The sequence below is a fragment of the Arthrobotrys flagrans genome (assembly GCF_004000055.1).
Source record: "Arthrobotrys flagrans strain CBS H-5679 chromosome Unknown unitig_15, whole genome shotgun sequence".
Classification (NCBI taxonomy): Eukaryota; Fungi; Ascomycota; class Orbiliomycetes; order Orbiliales; family Orbiliaceae; genus Arthrobotrys; species Arthrobotrys flagrans.
In genome coordinates, this window is record NW_027137545.1 from 4,037,532 (window position 1) to 4,058,610 (window position 21,079).

General features: G+C 46.4%; 8 protein-coding genes across 8 annotated transcripts; 5 read left to right on the forward strand and 3 right to left on the reverse strand.

Annotated features, from left to right (window-relative positions):
• Positions 1–427: 427 nt before the first annotated feature.
• On the forward strand, positions 428–5,177 carry DFL_001085 (uncharacterized protein; the record flags this gene model as incomplete). Its single annotated transcript, XM_067629653.1, has 5 exons — positions 428–655; positions 718–1,084; positions 1,143–1,211; positions 1,269–1,539; positions 1,592–5,177. The coding sequence occupies 5 exons, from the start codon at positions 428–430 to the stop codon at positions 5,175–5,177; spliced, it is 4,521 nt and encodes a 1,506-aa protein (XP_067495653.1).
• A 2,853-nt stretch (positions 5,178–8,030) lies between these two features.
• Positions 8,031–8,512, forward strand: DFL_001086 (uncharacterized protein; the record flags this gene model as incomplete). Its single annotated transcript, XM_067629654.1, has 2 exons — positions 8,031–8,128; positions 8,215–8,512. 2 exons carry the CDS (start codon positions 8,031–8,033, stop codon positions 8,510–8,512), a joined length of 396 nt encoding a protein of 131 aa, XP_067495654.1.
• A 987-nt stretch (positions 8,513–9,499) lies between these two features.
• Positions 9,500–9,886, forward strand: DFL_001087 (uncharacterized protein; the record flags this gene model as incomplete). Its single annotated transcript, XM_067629655.1, has 1 exon — positions 9,500–9,886. The coding sequence occupies one exon, from the start codon at positions 9,500–9,502 to the stop codon at positions 9,884–9,886; it is 387 nt and encodes a 128-aa protein (XP_067495655.1).
• A 970-nt stretch (positions 9,887–10,856) lies between these two features.
• On the reverse strand, positions 10,857–11,237 carry DFL_001088 (uncharacterized protein; the record flags this gene model as incomplete). The annotated part of the gene is made up of 1 exon (XM_067629656.1): positions 10,857–11,237. One exon carries the CDS (start codon positions 11,235–11,237, stop codon positions 10,857–10,859), a length of 381 nt encoding a protein of 126 aa, XP_067495656.1.
• A 3,449-nt stretch (positions 11,238–14,686) lies between these two features.
• Positions 14,687–16,185, reverse strand: DFL_001089 (uncharacterized protein; the record flags this gene model as incomplete). Its single annotated transcript, XM_067629657.1, has 5 exons — positions 14,687–14,741; positions 14,803–15,468; positions 15,528–15,605; positions 15,668–15,841; positions 15,977–16,185. The coding sequence occupies 5 exons, from the start codon at positions 16,183–16,185 to the stop codon at positions 14,687–14,689; spliced, it is 1,182 nt and encodes a 393-aa protein (XP_067495657.1).
• An 803-nt stretch (positions 16,186–16,988) lies between these two features.
• On the reverse strand, positions 16,989–17,769 carry DFL_001090 (60S ribosomal protein eL21; the record flags this gene model as incomplete). Its single annotated transcript, XM_067629659.1, has 4 exons — positions 16,989–17,319; positions 17,425–17,471; positions 17,556–17,647; positions 17,757–17,769. The coding sequence occupies 4 exons, from the start codon at positions 17,767–17,769 to the stop codon at positions 16,989–16,991; spliced, it is 483 nt and encodes a 160-aa protein (XP_067495658.1).
• A 371-nt stretch (positions 17,770–18,140) lies between these two features.
• On the forward strand, positions 18,141–19,158 carry DFL_001091 (40S ribosomal protein uS4; the record flags this gene model as incomplete). Its single annotated transcript, XM_067629660.1, has 6 exons — positions 18,141–18,154; positions 18,235–18,310; positions 18,400–18,450; positions 18,566–18,738; positions 18,813–18,902; positions 18,984–19,158. 6 exons carry the CDS (start codon positions 18,141–18,143, stop codon positions 19,156–19,158), a joined length of 579 nt encoding a protein of 192 aa, XP_067495659.1.
• A 681-nt stretch (positions 19,159–19,839) lies between these two features.
• DFL_001092 (60S ribosomal protein eL37) lies at positions 19,840–20,535 on the forward strand (the record flags this gene model as incomplete). Its single annotated transcript, XM_067629661.1, has 4 exons — positions 19,840–19,875; positions 20,124–20,194; positions 20,257–20,288; positions 20,369–20,535. 4 exons carry the CDS (start codon positions 19,840–19,842, stop codon positions 20,533–20,535), a joined length of 306 nt encoding a protein of 101 aa, XP_067495660.1.
• Between the last annotated feature and the right edge of the window lie 544 nt (positions 20,536–21,079).

Here is a 21,079-nt window from a genome sequence, read left to right on the forward strand (position 1 = left end):
TGTCGGCGCATCCAGCTCGCCTGCACGCACTATCGCTATTGTTTGCCCTTTTATTTTTCTTCTTACACTTACAAGGTTTCACCTGGGCATCCTTGGAGTACTTTGGTACTTTTGGTATTGTTCAACACGAGCGACTTTGCTTTGTGGACGTAACGTAACGTTGGTGTTTAGCTCGATCGCTGCCATTTTCTCCTTGCGCAGACTGGCCATTAAATCGCCTCGTCGTCACTTATAGAACTCCCATGCTACGGTTCACGACTTAAACTACCTCTCAACGCCCAACGTTACCCTTTCGCTGAGCCGAAACAACCTTACCCCCTCTATTTCACACCCTTCATGCTCTTTTAAACCGACCGCGACTCTTACCGTCATCCTTCACACAACGTACACCGACGTTTTCGCACTTTTCCTGTCCTGATCTTTCACCATGGCCTTCTTATTCAAAAAGAACAAGCATCATCAGCAACAGGGTGCTGGGCATGCACCACAGCATGTTAACCAAGATGGACGAGGGGCAACCCCTCCTTCTGGTCCTTCTTCCTCATCTTCTGCGCATGGTGCATTCGAGCAGCGATCCACTGAAGCCAGGAACTCACCGCCGACACAAAACCCGGTGTATATGGACAGGGGCGACCCGAGGCAGCACCAGCAACCTGTGAGTTTGATACCTTACGAACTGAAACTGTAAATCATGCAGTACTAATTGGTTTTTCATAGCAACATATGCAACAGGGACCACGGCAAATTCAAGGACCAACTGCACAGCTGCAACAGGGACCACGCCCGGCAATGGCTTCCAACATCAATCCAGATCTGTACCCGTGGTCGCGGAAACCGATGTCGATATCGTCATCCGCTGGCTCCCCCTTCCCGAGATACGGTCATTCGGCAAACTCGAATGCTGGAAAGGAAGGAGAGGTCTATATCCTGGGTGGGCTTCTTAGGTCGGAGTCCGTTCGAGGGGATCTGTGGTTATTAGAAGGCGGTGGCCCAAATCTTGCCGTTTACCCTGTCAATACTACTTCAGAGGGACCCGGCCCTAGAGTTGGGCATGCTAGTTTGCTTGTTGGAAATGCATTCATCGGTATGCTGCTCTGGATTCCCCAATTTAAAGGAGGGGATCGAATGCTAATATTGGATAGTTTTTGGCGGCGATACCAAAATGAGCGAACACGATAAATTAGACGATACACTCTACCTTTTGAATACTTGTAAGCTCCTTTTTACTCGAGTCAGACTCGGAATCAAAGACGCTAACACGATTCTAGCATCACGGCAATGGTCACGTGCACAACCGAATGGCGATAAACCATCTGGACGATATGGCCACACCCTCAATATCCTAGGATCGAAATTATACGTTTTTGGCGGTCAGGCAGAAGGGACGTTCTTCAACGATTTGATGGCATTTGATCTTAATACCTTACAAAGCAATACATCCCGATGGGAGATGCTTGTTCCCAACTCCGATGGCAGCCCTGATATTCCAGCTAAGAGAACGAATCACACGGTTGTCTCGTTTGGAGACAAGCTCTATCTGTAAGTTCCCCAGCCTACGCTTGATGGAGCCTATACTAACGATTATGTGCAGATTTGGAGGTACAAACGGCTTGATATGGTTTAACGACGTATGGGCTTATGACCCTCGAGCCAATTCTTGGGCGCAACTGGATTGTATAGGCTACATCCCGTCCCCAAGAGAAGGTCATTCTGCAGCTTTGGTCGGAGACACCATGTACGTCTTTGGAGGCCGTAGTAACGACGGGACGGACCTGGGAGACCTTGCAGCATTCAGAATACCTTCGCGACGTTGGTATACATTCCAAAATATGGGACCGAGTCCGTCATCTCGGTCAGGTCATTCCATGACAACTTACGGATCTAGGGTGGTTGTGCTTGGAGGGGAACCATCTGTTCAGACTAACAATCCTGAAGAGTTGGCATTTGTGTACATCCTCGATACCGCCAAGATTCGATATCCAAATGACCAGCAATTACAAGATCGAGATCGAGCTACAGGTCCGACTGGTGGCGCCGTTCGCCGTCCTAGCGGGGCGGAACGTCCGTCGAACATTGGAGGACCTGGAGGACCGCCAACTCTTAGGAAAGTTAGCTCTGCTGGACCAGGAAGGGAATCTTTGATGATGGGCCCGGGAGCACAACCTATCAATGGCATTGCTGTCGGAACCGGAACCGGACCCGGTCCTGGGCCCGCTGGTCCAGGAGGTCCAGGTTCCCGATTACCGAGAGCTTCGATAGCACAGGCTCCTGGAGGCCCGCCACCTCAACAGCAGGTACCGAACCCTCGTGGTCCAGCTGGCCCGCCCCAGATGAATGGAAGGTCGAAAACACCTACTAGGTCTGAACAACGCCCTTCTGTCGATACTGGACGCGGACAGCCTGCTACTATCAAAGAAGGCAGCAGCTCACCGCCTACAGCCAACGATCGCCAAATGAATATGGCCCCAAACGGTAATCGAGGCCCTCCCGGACCCCAGCAACAGCAGCCGCAATCAGTCGCTGCAGTCGCCGGTAGCGCGAGACCGGTTAGTCCACCGGAACGCTCAAGGTCCCGACAGAATCAGACCTCCATTGACAGCATCGCGGCTCCCCTCCAACAAACCCTCCAGAATCAGAAAACTCTCCCGAACGGCCAGATTCCGAACGGGCCTCAGTCTCCTGTTCGACAAGAGAGCATCGAGAGCCGTACTTCTATGGACCCTCCTGTGGAAACCGTTGCTTACAAGGAAGTTGAAAGCCTCCGACAGATGAACGCTTGGTATGCATCCGAGCTTGCGCTCGCGCGGAAGCAAGGGTACTCGGTTCAAAACTCCCGCGCTTCGGATTCCTTCGAGGACAGAGCTGCTGAAGATGTCCACGAGAGTGATAGACCGCTTCTCGAGGCACTAGTTATGATGAAGGCAGAGCTTCAGAAGGTCCAGGGATCCGTTGATGAACAGGCCGTACTCGCCGCTAAGCGTATTGCTGAAGTTGAGCGCCAGCGAGACGATGCCGTTTCGGAGGCTGTCTACATGAAAGCGAAGCTGGCCGCACTTGGAGGAGCAACAGGAAACATGTCTCCAATCGATGTCAGCAATATGGAAGCGGATCGTGCATCTGGAATGGAGAGAAAACTCGCAGCATCGCTGGCCCTACAAACGGAGCTGCAAGCTAAGGTTAGGTCGCTAACCTCCGAGATTGAAGCTGAGAGGAAAGCCCGTCAACTCGCCGACGACCTCGCCGCTGCTGCCCAGAGCCGAGTCTCGGAGTTGGACGATTTCAGGAATCGAACTTCTGAGCTTGAGAGCCTAAGGGCCGAATTAATCGACGCCGAGAAGACCCTTCGAGATGAAGAGTACACAAGATCACAAGCTGTTACTCAAGCTAAGATGCTAGCAGTAGACAAGGAAGAACTCGCCGCCAAAGTCGAGCAATACAAGGAGTCTCAAGCCGATTACGTGAGCTCGATAGAGTCTCTTAGATCAGCCCTGGTCGCTACTCAGCAGAAAACCGAACTTCTCGAACAACAATTGGAGGACGACAGGACGATTCGGGAGTCGCAGGAACGCAAGCTCGCTCGGCTCAAAAGCGAGTACGAAGAACGCTCTGCCGATCTCGAAGCTGCTAACCGACGGCTAAGGGATGTGGAAGAACTTGCCGAACAGCACGCCAAAGAAGCTAAAAGCGCACGAGATGCCATGATGGCGGGATTGGAGAAGGCTGCAGGACGAAATGTTTCAAGTATTACCGGCAGTGCGGCTGAGGAAAGAGTAGCCATCCTTCAAGATCAAGTCCAGGCATCGAAGGACATGTTGGCTAAGCACAAGGAGCAAGCTGACGAAGCCGGTGAGAGGTTAGCACAAGCTATGCAGCGGGTTGCTGGTTTGGAATTGATGCAAGCACAGGCTAGCAAAGAGGCTATCAATCTCCAGCGGCGGATGGCCGACCTACTTGACGAAGGCCGGCGACTGAAGCAGGAGAATTCTGAGCTCACCGCTAAGTTGGCTGATCGACAGTTGGACGTCGACACCGTCAACTCGAAGCATAACGCCCTGCGCGATCTTCTCATCGAGAGGGGTGTCAATCCGGATATTAAGAGAGAAGTTCGATCTCGAAATGGATTGGGATCGCCCGGCTCAGGATCCGCTACACCCGACCAGATGCACCGCCTCCGTGAACTCGAATCCCAACTAGAAGCGAGCATCAGAGCCCACAATGAAACCAAGAACCTCGCCGATTTACAAGCCCAAGAGGCTGAAAAGGTTTTCAGCTCCAAGCTTGAGGAGCTAGAGAGCAACTACCAGTCTGTTGTGAAATACGTTAAGGGTACTGAGAAGATGCTCAACCGTATGAAGGATGAGTTAGTCAAGACCAAGGCACATAACCAAAAGTTGACAACAGAATTGGAAGAAGCCAGATCCTCGCCTCGATCCGAAGGTGTTTCGCTGAACGAGTCTGGTTGGGAAGCTGAACGTGAGACCCTTGTATCTGAAATTAGTGCTTTGCAAGCCAAGCTCTCGGAGAGTTCGTCAACAACGGAGAGAAGGATACTCGAGGTTCAGAAGGAAGTCAATGGACTCCGAATTGAGAGGGACACAGCCAAGCAGCAATCTACAACGATTAAACTGCAGTTGATGGAGGTTTCGGGCCAGCTCGAGAAGCTCGAGAATGAAAACGCCATGCTCGAAACTAGGGCCACGGAGGCGGAGAAGAAAGTATCATCACTTCTCGATAGGCTCGAGACGTCCGTTGATGCCTACAGAGAGTCTGTTCGGTTCGAGCGTCGTACTGACAACCATGGTGCCGAGTACTCGGAACGAAATTCTATGTACGATGGAAACGATCTTCGCACCTCTGTCGCACTCGATAGCTTGGCATCTGAACTCGATCAGCTCAAAGCTTCCTGGCACGCTCGTAACAGCGCCTATCGACTGTCCTCCTTCGACTTTGGTGAGAACATGAAAACCCCAACATCTACTGTTGGAGGGGAGCTTAGCGCCTCACTTGCTGAGTGGCGAAAACGGTTGAACGAAGAAGAAGAAGAGGCCCGGAAGCGAAGCAGCAGCAGAATTTCCGATTTGACCGTTGAAGCACCCACCGGTATTCCCGATACAACTCCTAAAACTAATGGTGCCGGAGCCCCTCAAATAACCATGAACTCCAACGGCATGTTCTAAACGATCACGATTAAAGCGAAAACCTGTGTTTGATAACTTATACTTCAGCAACATATCTTTCTTTCTCTGTTTTTATATTTTTCTGCTACTATTTTTTTATACTCCCCCTTCACGATTTTTCGTTCTTCACCGGGCCGTCTTTTTTTTGCATAATCTCAAAGGATCGTTAGTGTACAACCATGTAATGACAAGTATTTTTGCTTTACTTAGCTGTTACTAAACAGACGCACATTATTCCAGAGTACTATCCCATCTACTCTTAGCAGTACTATACTATTACTGCTACCCTTTTCTTATTGTATAATGTGTGGAACCCGGGCTTTCACTTCTTCTTTTATTCCCCCTTTCTTTACCTTTTTTTTCTCCCTCTGCTTTTTACTTACTCTTCCCTTCCGATGCGTGTTTTTATACTAAGCCTTCTTTCTTTCCTACTCTTACGACACCCTGATAGTTTCTTTTCTCCTTTACTGTCGTATTAGCTTAACTTTCCTATTGGCTTTCGTTTTTTTTTTAAAAGGCAGACCAAAAAATTATACCACTTTTGACGCTTTGAAAAAGCTTTGACATTCGTATAACATGCTTCACCGTAATTAATTAATCATTACTCGTGCGTAGATTGGTTATCAGAGGGTGAAGTACTTGCCAAGTCCAGTGCCGAGGCTGCTGTCCAGTGATCCCGATCCGTCATTATCATGATCAACACAAACCCCCATCGACCGCCTTCAACATTTGCGATGGTCGGAAATGTTCATCGTGATTGTGAGCTTAATTTTTTATCAATTGACTTGATTTTAGGATCAATCGAACGGAGAAGAGGAGACCTGAAAATAGTGTCCTAGGCTGGAATGAGGTTTAAATTTCGAAAGTGAAAATAATCACGTGAGTGGACTGTAGTATAGGATCCCTTCTGAAATCTATACATCGTCGTAGCGCAATCGATTTTAAATTTTGTCTAAACAACTTGATTTTAGAGTTAATCGAATGTCCTATTTAGGGCCTTGATGTTTGCTACCGGCTTGAAACTTGATAAAATCTCAAGATTGAAATATGTCGGGGGTGTCTTTTGAACTGTGTTATTTTGGGAGGGTTGTTTTGGGGCCGACTCGAATTGAACCACCAACCATCGCACCTTTCAACCCTATCCACAGCACTCAATTTTTATCTAGATTGCATGATTTCGGCATACTTGGAATGCTTGGAAGATTTTGAACATATTTGGTCATAGGTTTGAAAAACAGCTGGGTTTTTGGTTGAAAAGTATCATGTGACTGGAGATAGTCTGTCGACGCGATGTGACGACAACTCACCCTCAACGGGAAGCCATCGCAAGTTTTTTGGAGACCTCATCCACAGCGATTAGTTTTAGGCCAAATTGTGTGTTTCAAAACTGATGAATTAATGTTACGAAAGTGGTCACGAGATCAAGTACAATTTATTTGATGTTGAACTATCAATTCTAGAAGGGTATACATGCGTGTGTATCGGTATACGTATATCCGGCCTCAAGTCCATAAGAATGCCTAGCCTCGAGCCTAGGCTCTAGAATCCCATAAATGATATCTTTTGAAGTATATTCTCGACATCTGGCTGGGATAAGTAAGGGCGATTCTAATCGGAACAGTCGAACATTCGCCCCACATCTCTAAACTCGTTCCTGACCTTTACTTCTATCTCCCCGTAAAGGCCTTTGGTAACACTACAGTTTATAACTTTATACGTCTCTCTATATTTGAAAGCCGTCACCTTTTGCAGTCCAATCATCATGAACAGAAACCGCTTCTTCGAGATGGTTTAACCCATAGTCTACCACGAGACTCCTTGTTAGACAAACTAACTCGTTATTGTCCACAAGTTTAGTTGTAACCGGTACAGCCGTTGATAGCGGGCAAAATATTCTTAATCTCCGCATTTCTGACATTGCTGAGAGAGATTCAAAGTACCAAGAAAAGTGATTATTCCCACCAACGATTATGCGCTCGTAGGAAATGTTTACATCCTTAATATTCGGAAATCGAGTTGCAAACTCCCTCGCGATAAAGCCGGGCTCATCCCGCAAGGCGGAAAGAAATGCAAGGTTTAAGGTTATGGCTTTGACGAAGGGGAATGTGGTGTTGGATGGGAGCTCCAGAGACGAGTTGGTCTTATAAAGGGTTTGGAGTGCCCGGAGGTCGAGGTTGAAAGCTACCGTGTGGAGTGTAGCACCAGAGCATTGAATAACCGAGAGACGATAGAGGAATCTGTAAAAAGTAGCTTTATATTCTAGGATGGGAAGAGCCTTGTATTTGAAAGTAAGGGGTCTGGTTTTCATGTTGAATACCTCGAGAGATGGTGGATATGGAGTTCTTCGTCCACCGCTCTGTTCAGAACTGACATCTAGGCTGAGAAATTGTCTATTCTACTTAGTTTATATCCCCTCGGAGTAAGTATTGTCCGTTTGAGAGGGCCCCAGTTCGTTATAATCGACTCCAAGATTGATAGCCAGTCCCACAAGCGAAGTACAGCCAGGACAATGGGTAGACAGATGCGTGAACATTCCTTTGAGCAAACGGTCATGAAAGTCTGAAATCCGACCCCGAATTCCCCATGGATAGTTTAAAATGATCGCGAGGGCTTGGAGATTGTGAAGGATCGCGAGTACTTCTTATGCTCCGCTACATTCAAGGTGTTGTTTGAAGTTGGACGAAGGGATGTTACACACTGCGAAAAGACCCAGCCATTTATGGTAATAGTCGTCTGAGCAAACAGTCAAACAACACGCAGGCGAATCAGGCTTCTGTTTGATGGTGGAGAAGTCTATGTAGATGATTTAACGTTTCCCTTCAACTCTACCAAAATCCACAATAACCATCAATCATGGACGACGACGACCTCCAAAAGATCCGGCAAGCCCGCCTGCAGCAGCTCCAGCAGGAGCAAGGAAGCCCGGGGGGTGGGCAATCTGACCAGCAGAGGTATGCCTCTTTAGCCTCAGCTCCAAATCCTCACCCCCACCATCTCCATCATCGAGAATGTGTAACTAACTACCACAAACCAACAGCGCCCAACGAGAAGCAGAAGCCGAAGCCCGCAAATCCATGCTTTCTCAGATCTTAACCCCGGAAGCAAACGACCGTCTTGGCCGTATCGCACTCGTCAAAGCTGATCGAGCACGTGATCTTGAAAACCGACTGATTATGATGGCGAGGTCAGGTCAGATACGGCAAAGGATTACGGACACCGAGCTGAGGGGTATGCTGGAGAGTGTCAGTGGAGCTGAGGGGAAGAAAGAAGAAGGAAAGGTTGTATTCAGGAGGAGGGGTGGTGGGTTTGATGATGACGACGACGATTGGGATTGAGGCCGTCATATTCTGCCTGGACTTGTTCTCGATCGATGTATGTCTTTTGGTTTCGGCGATTTTATTTGTACATTTTTATCACGGCATGCATAAAGAGTGGGAAGCTAGTGCTTCTATTTGCATTTGGGATTTAGGTATATACCTTTAAATCCCCACGTTTATTCAAGCCTACGACTAACATGATATTCCCCAAGCATAAACCAACGAACACTGAACGTGGAACATACATGATACACCTTCAGCCTTGCTGAATCAAGCATACTCATCCCAGAATTAACCCCGTATCCATGAGAACTTCAATTCGCACGAAACTTTTACTCCGGAATGCTAGTCGATTAAGCCGTAAAATCGGTGTACGGAACTTACATAATCCGAGTCTACAAGCCCAACCATAGTTCCTCCGCGAAACATGTCGAACAGGAAGCTTTTTGACCCGCGCCAGCAACCGTGCATCAAGCATCTTTCATTTCCCATCTTCCCTGGACCAATGATTGTTGCATAACCACAGCCTGATGAGTCATCAGGTAGCACGCCAAGCTGACTAAGGCACTTGATATGCAACATTGCCAACAACAAACCTCCACATTCGAGTGCAGCAGCGGCAGTTGCTATGCGAATCGAGATCCTTTGGGTTAAATTTTCCATGAAGTTTGAAAGATGCCTGGAACGGAGCGGGAACGGTAAGTTACGGAATTAAGACGGAGCCTTTTGATAGCTCCAAATTCCGCGAATACATGTGATCTCGCGAACCCCTTTGCTCGGACGTGGAAAGTCTATAAATTAAGCTCTATCGCGCCGTCTTTTGCGATTCTGTTCTAACATTCATCAGCATACACATTCCTCAAGCAACATCAAACTCATTGCCTTTACGATAATATCTATATCTCCATAAAAGCCTGCTTATAAGCAAAAACCCCCCTTTTTCAAACCTTCAAAATTCCACTCCTCCCGTTTTCAACTCACTACTTCACATATCCTCTTATCAGAATGCCCATCGATCATTTTGGAATCCGCATTCCCGCCTCGAAGTGGGCCGCCACAACCGCCTTCTATGAAAAAGCTCTCGCTCCCCTAAACTACAAAGTCCTCGCATCCTTCGTCGACGGCGATGTCCTCGGCTTGGGTGACAAACATCCAGACCTCTGGCTCACGAAGGTTCCAGATACCGCCAGTGTTGGCGATGGAACTCATTTCGCGTTTACGGCTGAGAAGAGGGAACAAGTTCAGGCGTTCCATGCGGAGGGCATTAGCAGTGGGGGATCTTGTAATGGACCACCAGGGTTGAGGCCTCATTATGGACCCACTTATTATGGAGGGTTTGTGCATGATCCTGTGGGGAACAATGTTGAAGTTGTCACCCATTCTCCTCAGTAAGGGAGAATGAATCTGTGTTTGTTCCAGCGGTGTACTATAATGTTATGTATCTACGCGTGGGAAAAGCATGAAGTTTTTGGCAGCGAGGGATGAGTATCTTTTTTTGTATTTAATCGTTTTAAATAGGCACTGAGTAATTAAAGTCCTGGGTCTGTTGCTGTTACTATTATTTCGAACCGTTCCACCGCAGAGAATAAAAAAACACTTAGATGGTCTTATAAATAATGTAGGCTAGACGTCTTTGGGATCAATTACCTTGATCCCGAACAGTTCCAATTCGCGCCCCAACACGACCAGGTCTGGGTACGAGACAAGCCCAACACCCAAAATGCAACATAGCAGGTATCCAGATGAATCCATCCTCGAGGCATATCGTGTGTTTTTCGCTTGAGATCTCGTTGTTATCATTAATATATACTTGAGTTATTTCATGAGCCTGTGGAAGTTTTAAAAAGGCAAATTTGTGCAGACCCTAGCTCTCACCACCTATCAACTTGTATATATAGTCTCCGTCATGTAGGTATTTAAGACCATCGGTGAAGCCCCGACTAAATTACGGTCGAACCTTATCAGCCAACTCAAGAATACAAAGCCAGTATCTGATTTTTACTCTCGCCTTACAGCCATATTAAATATATGGACTACATATTTTCCTAATATTAACTGAGAGATAGACATGTAAGGCTTACTAACTTTGAGGAAACCCTTTAGGGCCCGATGTAAGATGTAACCCTACAAGCATATATTTTAGAAAACAGACTTATATTAAGGCTTTGACCAATTTAATTATTTTATATTAAGAGTTTGGAGCCATTTTAAATCATATTCCTTTTTAATTAGCCCGTTAGCTTTAATGTTAGTTGGTTATGTATGCTTACGCCGGCTCTAAAGAGTGTAGTGTAGGGATAGTATATTCTATCCACTGATTTGATAAAAGCGAGAGATTTTGGAGAGGGGCTAGGACATCATATTATCTATTTAACAATAAAGGGACCTGAATGATTAAATGCAGAGATTCTTCGGCGGGCTCTTTAAAGTAGCTGCCAATCTTGCAAACCGGATGCAATTTCCTAGAGACAGATTCTGGATCGCGGTAGAACGCTGCCAGTAACTCGTTAAATGCCTTGTTTTCTTCATCTTCGTCGAAGTCGCACTCGGTGAATCGTAGCGGTGTCGACAGCTTCCAAACCGTGAGCTCGTTTGCATCAATGTAGCGTAGGCCATGAGGTTGCTGAGCCTTGATGACATCTTTGAGCTCACTAATGAAAGCAGTGGGCGGGGTTTCTAACGGAAATATGGTTCCCGAAAGATTGCCTGCATCGACCTGACATAGGAGCGTTAAAACGGACATTGGGTATCGGTATTAGCAATGTCGTGTTTAAATCGGCTGTGCACATGTGAGGCGGTGAAAGATAGTTTTTACTAGATCCGCGGACGCGTCCGTGAAAGAGAGATGTTTTGTTGAGGCTAAGCCGTATGTTGGTATTTATGCGAACCAAGCTTGTTAAAGCTACTCACACAAACCAAACAGCACGTGATTTCACGTGATTGCATATGTAATAATTCGCCTTCCGCTTTACTACACCACACAACCCCTTCGACTTTACTATAGGCTTACAAGACAAATAATAGCCTAGTTAATTTATAAAATATATAATTAAAATATCTATTTATAAAAGTATTTTCTAGCATTATACTCAAGGGAACCACAGACACTACATTTAGGTTATGCATATATTCATATTTTGGGTACAGTCCCTGCCTCCGATAAAATTTCCCCCATTGCAGTCTTCTGACAAGTCTCCTGGCTCCGCTGAGAAGTCTTGATATAATTCTGCGCCGTTCCAATTGTTATGGTACTTCCATTTTTAATGAATACCCGCCGGCGCCCCTGTTTTCGCTTGCGATATTGATTTTCGGCTCGAAGTTGTGGGGTCTCGAGCGAGTAAAGAGCAATATCGTGCATGCTATGCGATATCCCTTTATAATTTTTTCATATATCCGATTTGTAGGACTTATCTGCTGTTCACGCCGCTTTTGAAGACGCTTAAGCTCGACTATATCGATAGGAGTTTTAAGTAATATTGAGGACGAGGTTGAAAGTGGTGGTGGACTCGGTGTTCGAATTTGAACTTTCAGCCGATTAAGGACACGGCTTGAACTACAACCTATTTGCGTGACAAGCCTATGTAATCTTGGGTTGAACAGAACCAAACATTCTAATTAGTAGATTTAACCAAGTAACCTCTCAACCCTAATACTCAGTTCCCGTTGGCATTTTAGGCCGGTTGTTTTAGCTTGAACCTGACCAACCGTGACAACTTTTTAAGCACATGAATTACTCTACCACATTATATTGGATTTGGGCTTCGTGCATAGAAAACAATAATAAAGAGATCTATGACCTTAATTTATCTCATTAGAACGTGGTTGTGTGCATAGATTTTAAAAACTCTTTAAATATATATACAAGTGAGCTACATCTTTTTCAATGTGTATGCGAAGGGTAGATAAAATGAATAGGTACTTGGATAGAAATTAGGTCGTAGAAGCCCCCCGCAATCGCACTCTGCAACTCTTATCGCCTACCCTAGGTCGGTACGAGACCTTTTCAACCTCATTGCTCTCTCTCTCGATTTCGAACCCGAAGGTTTTATAAATTTACGGAACCGAGGAACCGCTTTAAACACTTTATAAAGCGTTTTACAATTCGAAAAACCCTCCCGCAAAGCTCTTAAAACCCCCGCACATCGTACGGTATATTCTCTTCGAAAATGGTCTGCTACGCACCATGGATCCCGGACTGTACCTCGCTCCAACCTCCCATTTTTCCGCAATAATCATCGTCTCTACAAACTCCGCCCCGAAAAAATCAGAGTCCCGTCCCCGAATTGAACAGTAAGGGAAAAAAAGTACCCGACTAGAGCCCGGTCCCCAAAGCGAATGCCCGTTCGGATTTCTAAGTCGCAAAAATCCTGCGCTCAAAGCGTGGATGAATGTGTGTGTTCTGGAAGTGTGGAAAAACGATATTAAGAGATGATTGGTGCCTCCTAGGCTGCCCCTTGTTTATTGGGGAGTCTCAAGGAAGTGTGGGTTTAATAGAGATTAAAATATTTAATCACAGGTGGTGCTAGCTCGGGATTCGTATGGGAGACGTTGGTTAACTGTGGCTGCAGCCTCGAGGTTTAGATGCTAGGGGGCAGGGCCCACATGTCGATAGGCCCCATTCTCTTGTGGCATGGCGATGGCCCCGAAGTTCTGTGCTCCGTTTTATGAGTGGATAATTCATATCTGTCGTGCTCATCCTTTATGCGTTAATTCCTGAGCCCGTTTGTATTCTGTCCACTATGGTACCATCAAGGCATATCCTCGAGCCTCGCTAGAATATGTTAGATAGAAGCCTCTCTAGACGTTTTCAATACCGGATTTGAATATTATCAATCGATTCGATCTCGGTTCTCAAAGAATCCCGCCGGGTACGAGACCAGCCCGCACAAAGCATTAATACTTTACCTAACAACGGCGACAATAAAAATGGTCTGCCAACCGCCACCATCTCACCCCACGATGTTAGATGTCGCCTAGGAACCATGGCATTTCAATCTCCCACAAAACCTTCCCAGGTCGGTATTTGCCATACGAAGTCTTCATCATCGCCTGCCTTTCCACTCTAGAGTACATTCGAGGCACAATCTTTCCCGCAAACTCATAAACCCCTTCTTAACCATTAAGATCTCCCACGATCCCAACCTTTCACCTCGAAGAATCCACTGCCTTATCTACGGTTGGTGTTGGTACTCGATACCGTTCTCGGAAATCTGGAGGATCAGTGGAAGTTGGGGTTGAATATACCTTCGGCGTTGAATTATGATCCCTCGAGGAATCAGCGGGGAGTTCCGTGGACGAGAAGTATGAGGGGGATATGTTTGGGAAAGGGTGGATGTATAGAGGATGGAGAGGAAATGTGATCCATAAACTCCAGGACGCTATGAAGAAGGTGGCGGGCGGTAGGAACGAGGTGCCTAAGAGAAGATGGAAGACGAAAAAAGGGGAATGGATGGCAAATTTCGGTGTTACTCGGTTCTTTTTGGAGGATTTGAAGGAATGGAGGAGGAAGGCGAGGTTACCATGTTTATGCCTTGTACGTGCGGAGGTTGTAGGCGTATAAGACGACGTCAGGCAAAGGAATATGCAAGGTAACTTGGTCTCGTATCTAGGCAGACTAAAGTGGCGGCGTAACTAGTGTTATAGTAAACAGTAACTATTCTCATCCTGCAGGCGTGTTAGATCGTCCCTTTGGAGATATGATATTAAAGAGGCATATGATGAAAATTTCATCTATACTTTATATCAAGAAGTCGATTATATACAAAAAGTTATTCGAAAAAAGGCACAGGCCCCTCTCCGAATAAAGAAGCAAGCTCCCCAAGAAAAAAAAAGGCAAGCTCCGCTAAAGTCTATCATCATGGCTCCTCGCATCCAGTTACCCTTCAGCTATGTATGTACATCCCCAGCCCGGATTTGATTTTGACACCTGGGCACCCTCTGTAAATAAAAATCAAGACTTTTTGGTTTGTTGTTTCCCTGTATCACTATCGTACAGATGTAGAGTATATTTCGAACAAAAGGAGTGAATCCAGGAGTGAGGAGAGAAGTATTAGAACCCTCGTGAGGAAAACGTTCAAAAGATAAGAGTATCCTAACGCCGGTTAATGTAGGTGTTTTTTGGTCTCATTTAGAGACGTTGAAAACATGAGTCGTTCGTAGATTCTGCCGCAAGTCAAAATACCATTGACGGCTTTAAGCTTTTGCGAGATTGGAATCTGTGCCCAACATTCGGAGTATGATTTCATACCTAGGTATCGCCTTTCGTTAGTTATCATGCTAATAGGGATGTTTCAAGACGATATACTCACATTCCGAACATGATCATCGAACTAGGCACCACCTTCAAAATATGGCTTGTCAAACCACCATACATCGATGCCATTCCTTCCTCCTTCAACACCAACTTGAAGCACTGCACCAATCCTGTGTACTTCGGTTTGCCATCGCTCATAGGCGCTTGACGTAACCTTGTCCTCACGACTTCGTGCGGATACGTCACCGCCGTAGCGATCAACTTCGCCATACCGGCCGCGCCTCCCTTCCCAACATAATCAAGTGTAATATCCGTCAAATTCTCTTCTCGTCCAGCAGCTATCCTTCGCTCCTCGCGATGTGCGAGAGCAAGCTTCATTCTTTCGTAGAGAACCCATTGTAACGTCGACTCCGTGACACCGAGGTAGCTTGCGCTTAAACCTTTATATAATCCGCGAATACCCTCATGTCTGACGGTTTGTCGGATGCAGTCCCAAGAGTTTTTGTATTGTCTGGTGGATGTTGTGCCGGTTTTCGCGAGGGCAGTGTCCTTGTCTAATTGCAAACGGGTTTTGACGAGCCAGATAGGATTCGTAGCGGTGCCGGTTGCGAGACCGGCGATAACGGCGGCGGTAAGATGGACGCCAGTGGATTCTTGGCCGTTATTGAAGTTGTCGGCGAGGATGCGCTTGCCGTTGCCGTATGTCCAGAAGTTTATCGATCTGGGAGGATTGTTAGATGAAGATTCGAACTGGGAGAATGGTAGAAATTTTAGACATACCGTGCTGGAACGACACCGATCAAGTTTGGTCCCAATCCTTTGAAAAGAGCTCTCCAGCCTTCGAGTTTATAAACCTCACTGCAGACTTATATATTAGCGTCTTGTATTCCCTTAGGGTACCTCGATCCGGCCCAACGTACTTTAATAACTGAAATGTCTCTTTGAAATGCCGTAATCCCATACCGAAAGCACTTTCTTGTCCGGTCAAGGCGGCATTTCTGGCTGCAATTTTACTTCTATAGAAGTCGCCTTGTAATCTTGTCTTCAGTACATCCAACGGCGAAGTAACAATCGCAGCACTCATTCCTCCAACCCTAAATTTCGCAAAATAATTAGTCCTCCGTCCATATCCTCTGGTATCGCCGAAACCTATTGTATACTCCCCGCAGCGGGGTTGCGAGAAGGTGGCGTAGTGGGGTGTGTCGCCCAAAGAAAAAAAAAAAACCTACCCTCCAGCAATAAAGTGAGCAAAAGACTTGCCAACCAATGGATTGGTTGTATTTGTAGGTTCGACATTAGGACGAGGAAGAGCAGCACCGATCTCCCTATCGATAGAAAGGTTTCTAGGTTCGTGGGATTCTCTATGGTGGTGGCTATGTGGTGGTGGTGGTGCGTGAATCGCCGCTGAGGTATCCGAGCTTGCCAATCCAAGACCCATGGCTCTTACTTGCTGAATTTTTATGCTGCAATCGAGATACAAGGAACGATCGAAGAGTTGATATTGAGAAGGTGGAAAGAAGTATACGGAGGAGTATGGATTATAGATTAGCGATTGAGACTGCTATTATCATCTTTCGGAGGTTGAGGAATGGAAGATGAGGTTCTTTTTTGAGGGTCGTTTTTTTTTTTGTCTGTTTGGGAGGGAGGTTGCGTCGCTGTTGAAGCTGTCTCGCAAAATTTTGTATTCGGGCGGCCGAAATTTTTGGGGCCAAAGATCCCCACATGCAGTTAGCCCGAAATGAACCCAGGCATTCCCATTCGCTGGTTTACTACGATGCCTGCTCGTTTGGATGGAATTCTTGGCTACTAACATCCGGAGTTCTCTGGCGGGTGGAATGATTTTGCCAGATTTAGTATAGTATTCTAAGGATTATTCTGAAGAATCTACGGGATTTAGAAATTTACAATAGAAGTTATACGGGCACAGCATATTTCATGAGAGTCGTATCATGACTATCCATTATCGGTATCTTAGATAATTGACAGGAGGAATATACACAGGCACGGTAGAGTATGAGGGTGAGATGGAGGTTCTAGGAGGTGTCTGATGCGGTTCAAGGTATGGCGAGGGGGTGAGGATGAGTATCAAGTCGTAGAGAAGAAACGCCGTTATGACCACGTGAAAAAAAGGAAAAGAAAAAGAAGCTCGACAAGTTAAAAAAAAGGTAGTATATAATAAAGAGCCGAAGAAACAACAGGTCCCTTTTCCCAAAACTTTTGAGAAAATGAAATAAAATGAAATTAGATTGTTGTCTCGTATGGGATAGGAACAATGGTCTGGGGTAGGTTATCGGCCGCCTTCACTGTGTGGGCTTCCCTTGGGAGAGGGATCAGCCTCTTCAAGTGGACGTGCTCGCCGTTTGCCTTGGCAGCTTTTCTCTTGGCAGCGTTCTCCTTGACACGTCGGACGAACTCTTCACGGCACTTGGAGTGGTGGATGTGCTCGATACGGATGTTGACTCGCTTCTCGATGTAGCGGTTGCCGACCTTCTTGTGGACGATGACGCCGACGGAGGACTTGGTGACGTTGTAGACGATACCAGTCTTTCCGTGGTAGACCTTGTATGGCATACTATATCGCATGGTTAGCATCTCTTCCATCACCTTTTCCATATTCGACAGCAAACTCTCTCTCTTGAGAGAAAGAGAAAGAATGCCGGCGCAAGATGTGACTAACCCCTTCTGCTGAGCACCGTTGGCCCTGATATCGACGATATCTCCAACCTAATAGCAATTCCAAAGACCGTCAGACTTCCATCATTCCTGCGTATATATATCGACCAGAGATTCGTTCGAATGTGAATGTACCTTGTACTGCTGGAGGTATGTCGACAGGGAGATAATTCCCGTCTTCTTGAAGCCCCGGGAGAAGGCATAGCGAGTACCAGCGCGGAGACCACCTATCATCAATCCATCATTTAGCTTCAGGTCCCACAATCAATCCTCCTTCTTCATCGTCTTCTTCAAGTCGGAAAAACCGAAGTAAACCCGGCGAAAAGTTGCCCGTACCTGATTTACCCATTGTGTCGGATTAGAGTATCGTGAGGGAACGGGAGAGATTCGATAGAACGGGGGGTAGCGGGAGTGTCGATGGTTGTCGATGGATGGATTGGAGATGTTTGAATTCGGCTGTAATAGCAAGAGAATTGATTTTGGTGTTGCCGACAAATTGTGGTGCGGTCTTGGCAATCATCCCTCTTTGGGCCTAGTCCGCAGTCCAATCAGGGCAGCAAGTGACTGTCTTTTTTCTCCAAGCTGCGAGGAAACACAAGTTTTTTTGTTAGGCGAAAACTACCATCTCCAAATCTTCAATCTCCAACCCCATCTCTATTCACGACCCTATCGACCGTCCCTTCGAGCTTCAACTACCCAGGCTCTTACTAACCATCCAGCATGCCTCGCGCTCCGTAAGTTTCGCCATCCACCGACTTTTTCGTATTCGCCAGAGATTGGACAGCCGGAATGTTAACGTCGGATATTATTATAGACGAACCTACTCCAAGACCTATAAGGTCCCCCGTCGTCCCTTCGAGTCCGCTCGTTTGGACTCCGAATTGAAGATCGTACGTTGCAGGAAACGGGATTTCTAAGAATCCTTCCGATCACATACATCATAAAAAGGATGGCATATACTAACAATTAGGAACAATAGGTTGGTGAATACGGTCTCAGAAACAAGCGTGAAGTGTGGCGTGTCCAGCTCGTACGTTGAGTGACCCGCCCTGAGAATCCATTCTCAGCCCATACAGTCCACTCTTATGTCTTCACGGCATCATGATGACTTGATGGTTAACGCTCGCTTTCTTCCGAAATAATAGACCTTGTCCAAGATTCGCCGTGCTGCCCGTCAGCTTCTTACCCTCGACGAGAAGGACCCAAAGCGTCTGTTCGAAGGTAACGCTTTGATCAGACGTTTGGTCCGTGCCGGTATTCTCGATGACTCCCGTATGAAGCTCGATTACGTCTTGGCCTTGAAGATCGAAGATTTCTTGTAAGTTCTTTTTTCTTTTCTTAGTGATATTCTTGCCGGATATGGAATACTAATTGGATATTGTATGTGAACAGGGAGCGAAGATTACAAACCCAGGTTTACAAGCTTGGTTTGGCCAAGTCGATACATCATGCTCGTGTCCTCATCCGTCAACGTCACATCCGGTATGTGAATCTGCTCTATGCTCTGAACTTACGAACCTTGTCTCCTTGAATACACCTTCTAACAGTTTGATGTCTACGCAGTGTCGGCAAGCAAATCGTCAACGTCCCATCCTTCGTTGTTCGTCTTGATTCCCAGAAGCACATTGACTTCGCCTTGACCTCGCCCTTCGGTGGTGGCCGTGCCGGTCGTACCAAGAGAAAGAGAAGCAAGGGTGGTGAGGGTGGTGAGGGTGGTGACGAAGAGGATGAGGAATAAACTACCTCATCTTGTCATCCTTTCGTCCCTCCTTGAAGCATTATACTCCTTTTTTCTTTTATGTATATCATAATTCACACACACTTTTCACACCCTTATCTTTCCTTTTAGAAGCTACTCTTTGTTATGCTGGGGTACCTGGGTTTTTGTTAACGGGTGGTTCCCGCATTTTATACGGTTCTAATGTCCCATATGAAGGTCAATGACACCGAAAAAACAGCCTGCTATTAATACCACAGGTTGAAAATTACATGAACAAACAAACAACCACTATCTCTTCCTCGTAAAAAGAAAACCCGTAAATTATCAAAAATCCCATAGCCATGAAAATTCTGATATCGACGAATCCTCGGATCTGAGAATCTCAAAAGTCTCCCAAAGAAGGAAAAGCGGCGAGCAACACGATACCCTTATCTTATCAGTCACGTGAGCATTAGGGCACAACAAGCATCTGCCACCAAACGGGACAAACGCCCAGCAAAAGTGTGGGAAAGTTCTCAACACCCAAATTTGATCTCGAAAGAACCTCTCCGATCGACGACACACCCACCCCATCGACAAACCCCCTTCGACACCTCCGTATGTACCATTTTCCGAAGACCCATTTCAATTTCAAATAGGTATCTCGGCTCTGACAGGTTTTTATTATTTCCAGAAATTCCCGTCTCATAATCCGACAAAATGACCAAGGGAACCAGCTCCTTCGGCAAGCGCCACGTTAGTACACCTGGATATCACCTGTCGATGCCCTCTCTCTCTCTCTCTTGCACTCTGCCTTTTCCCCCCAAGGAATCAATGGATCTCGATGTTGGATAGATGGTTCAAGAGGAGGTTAGGTTGAAGGATATGGCGAGATGTAAATTGAAGAATTGGGGAGAAAGATACAGGGCAGGGAGCAGAGGGAGGAAGACTACGACTTTTGATGGTGGGAGATGAATGCTGATGGATTATGGGTCGGATTGTAGAACAAATCGCACACTCTGTGCCGTCGCTGCGGACGAAGGTCGCTTCACATCCAGAAGCACACCTGTGCATCGTATGTTCAATCCTACCATTCTCCGAATCTTCAAATGAGTTCTTGATTCTAACAATCTATAGATGCGGTTACCCAGCTGCTAAGACAAGAAAGTGTACGACGTGACATTCCTCGAGCCCTTCAATCCACCAGAAGGGAGCCATCGTCATACTAACTCATCTCGGAATGTTATAGACAACTGGTCTGAGAAGGCCAAGCGAAGAAAGACCACTGGTACCGGCAGAATGAGATACCTCAAGACCGTCAGCAGACGGTTCAAGAATGGTTTCCAGACCGGTACTCCACATAACGCCCGCGGGCCAACCAAGACCGGTGCTCCAGAGGCTGCTAAGGCGGAGTAAATTTGATTGATTTTCTGGCCCTTTTTCGCACTTTTTTTTTTTTCACCCTCCGTGTCCATTATTCTTATTATTACTCTCTGTGTCACCAACTTCCCTTTTTATCTTTTATATAATGCATGATACCGATTTCTTGTCGTCATGATCATTATTCCTCCTCCTCCTCCTACAGCTCTGGTCGGTTAGCATTTACGACACTGGGGAAAAAGCCTCCTCCTCTTCTTACGACCTCCCTCTAGATAATGAGCTTTTGGGATTTGCACTTATCCTAGAGCAACACTACTACCCATTACCACTATTGTCATGTACATTCTAGTCCTTTATGGGGTTTTTATCAATTCATGGATATGCTGGTGTTTTTCTTCCTTCCAAATGAACCAAAAAGCCAACGGTTTTGACTCGAACGTAGATGCCGTATAATGTCCCCGTCGACCGTAGACCTTAGTATGTAACTATAGATTGGCCGTAACAGGTTGTCTCGTGAACCTTCCACCACATAGATAACAGCTAAAGGCCGAAGCTGCTTTATATCCATCTCAGATATCGG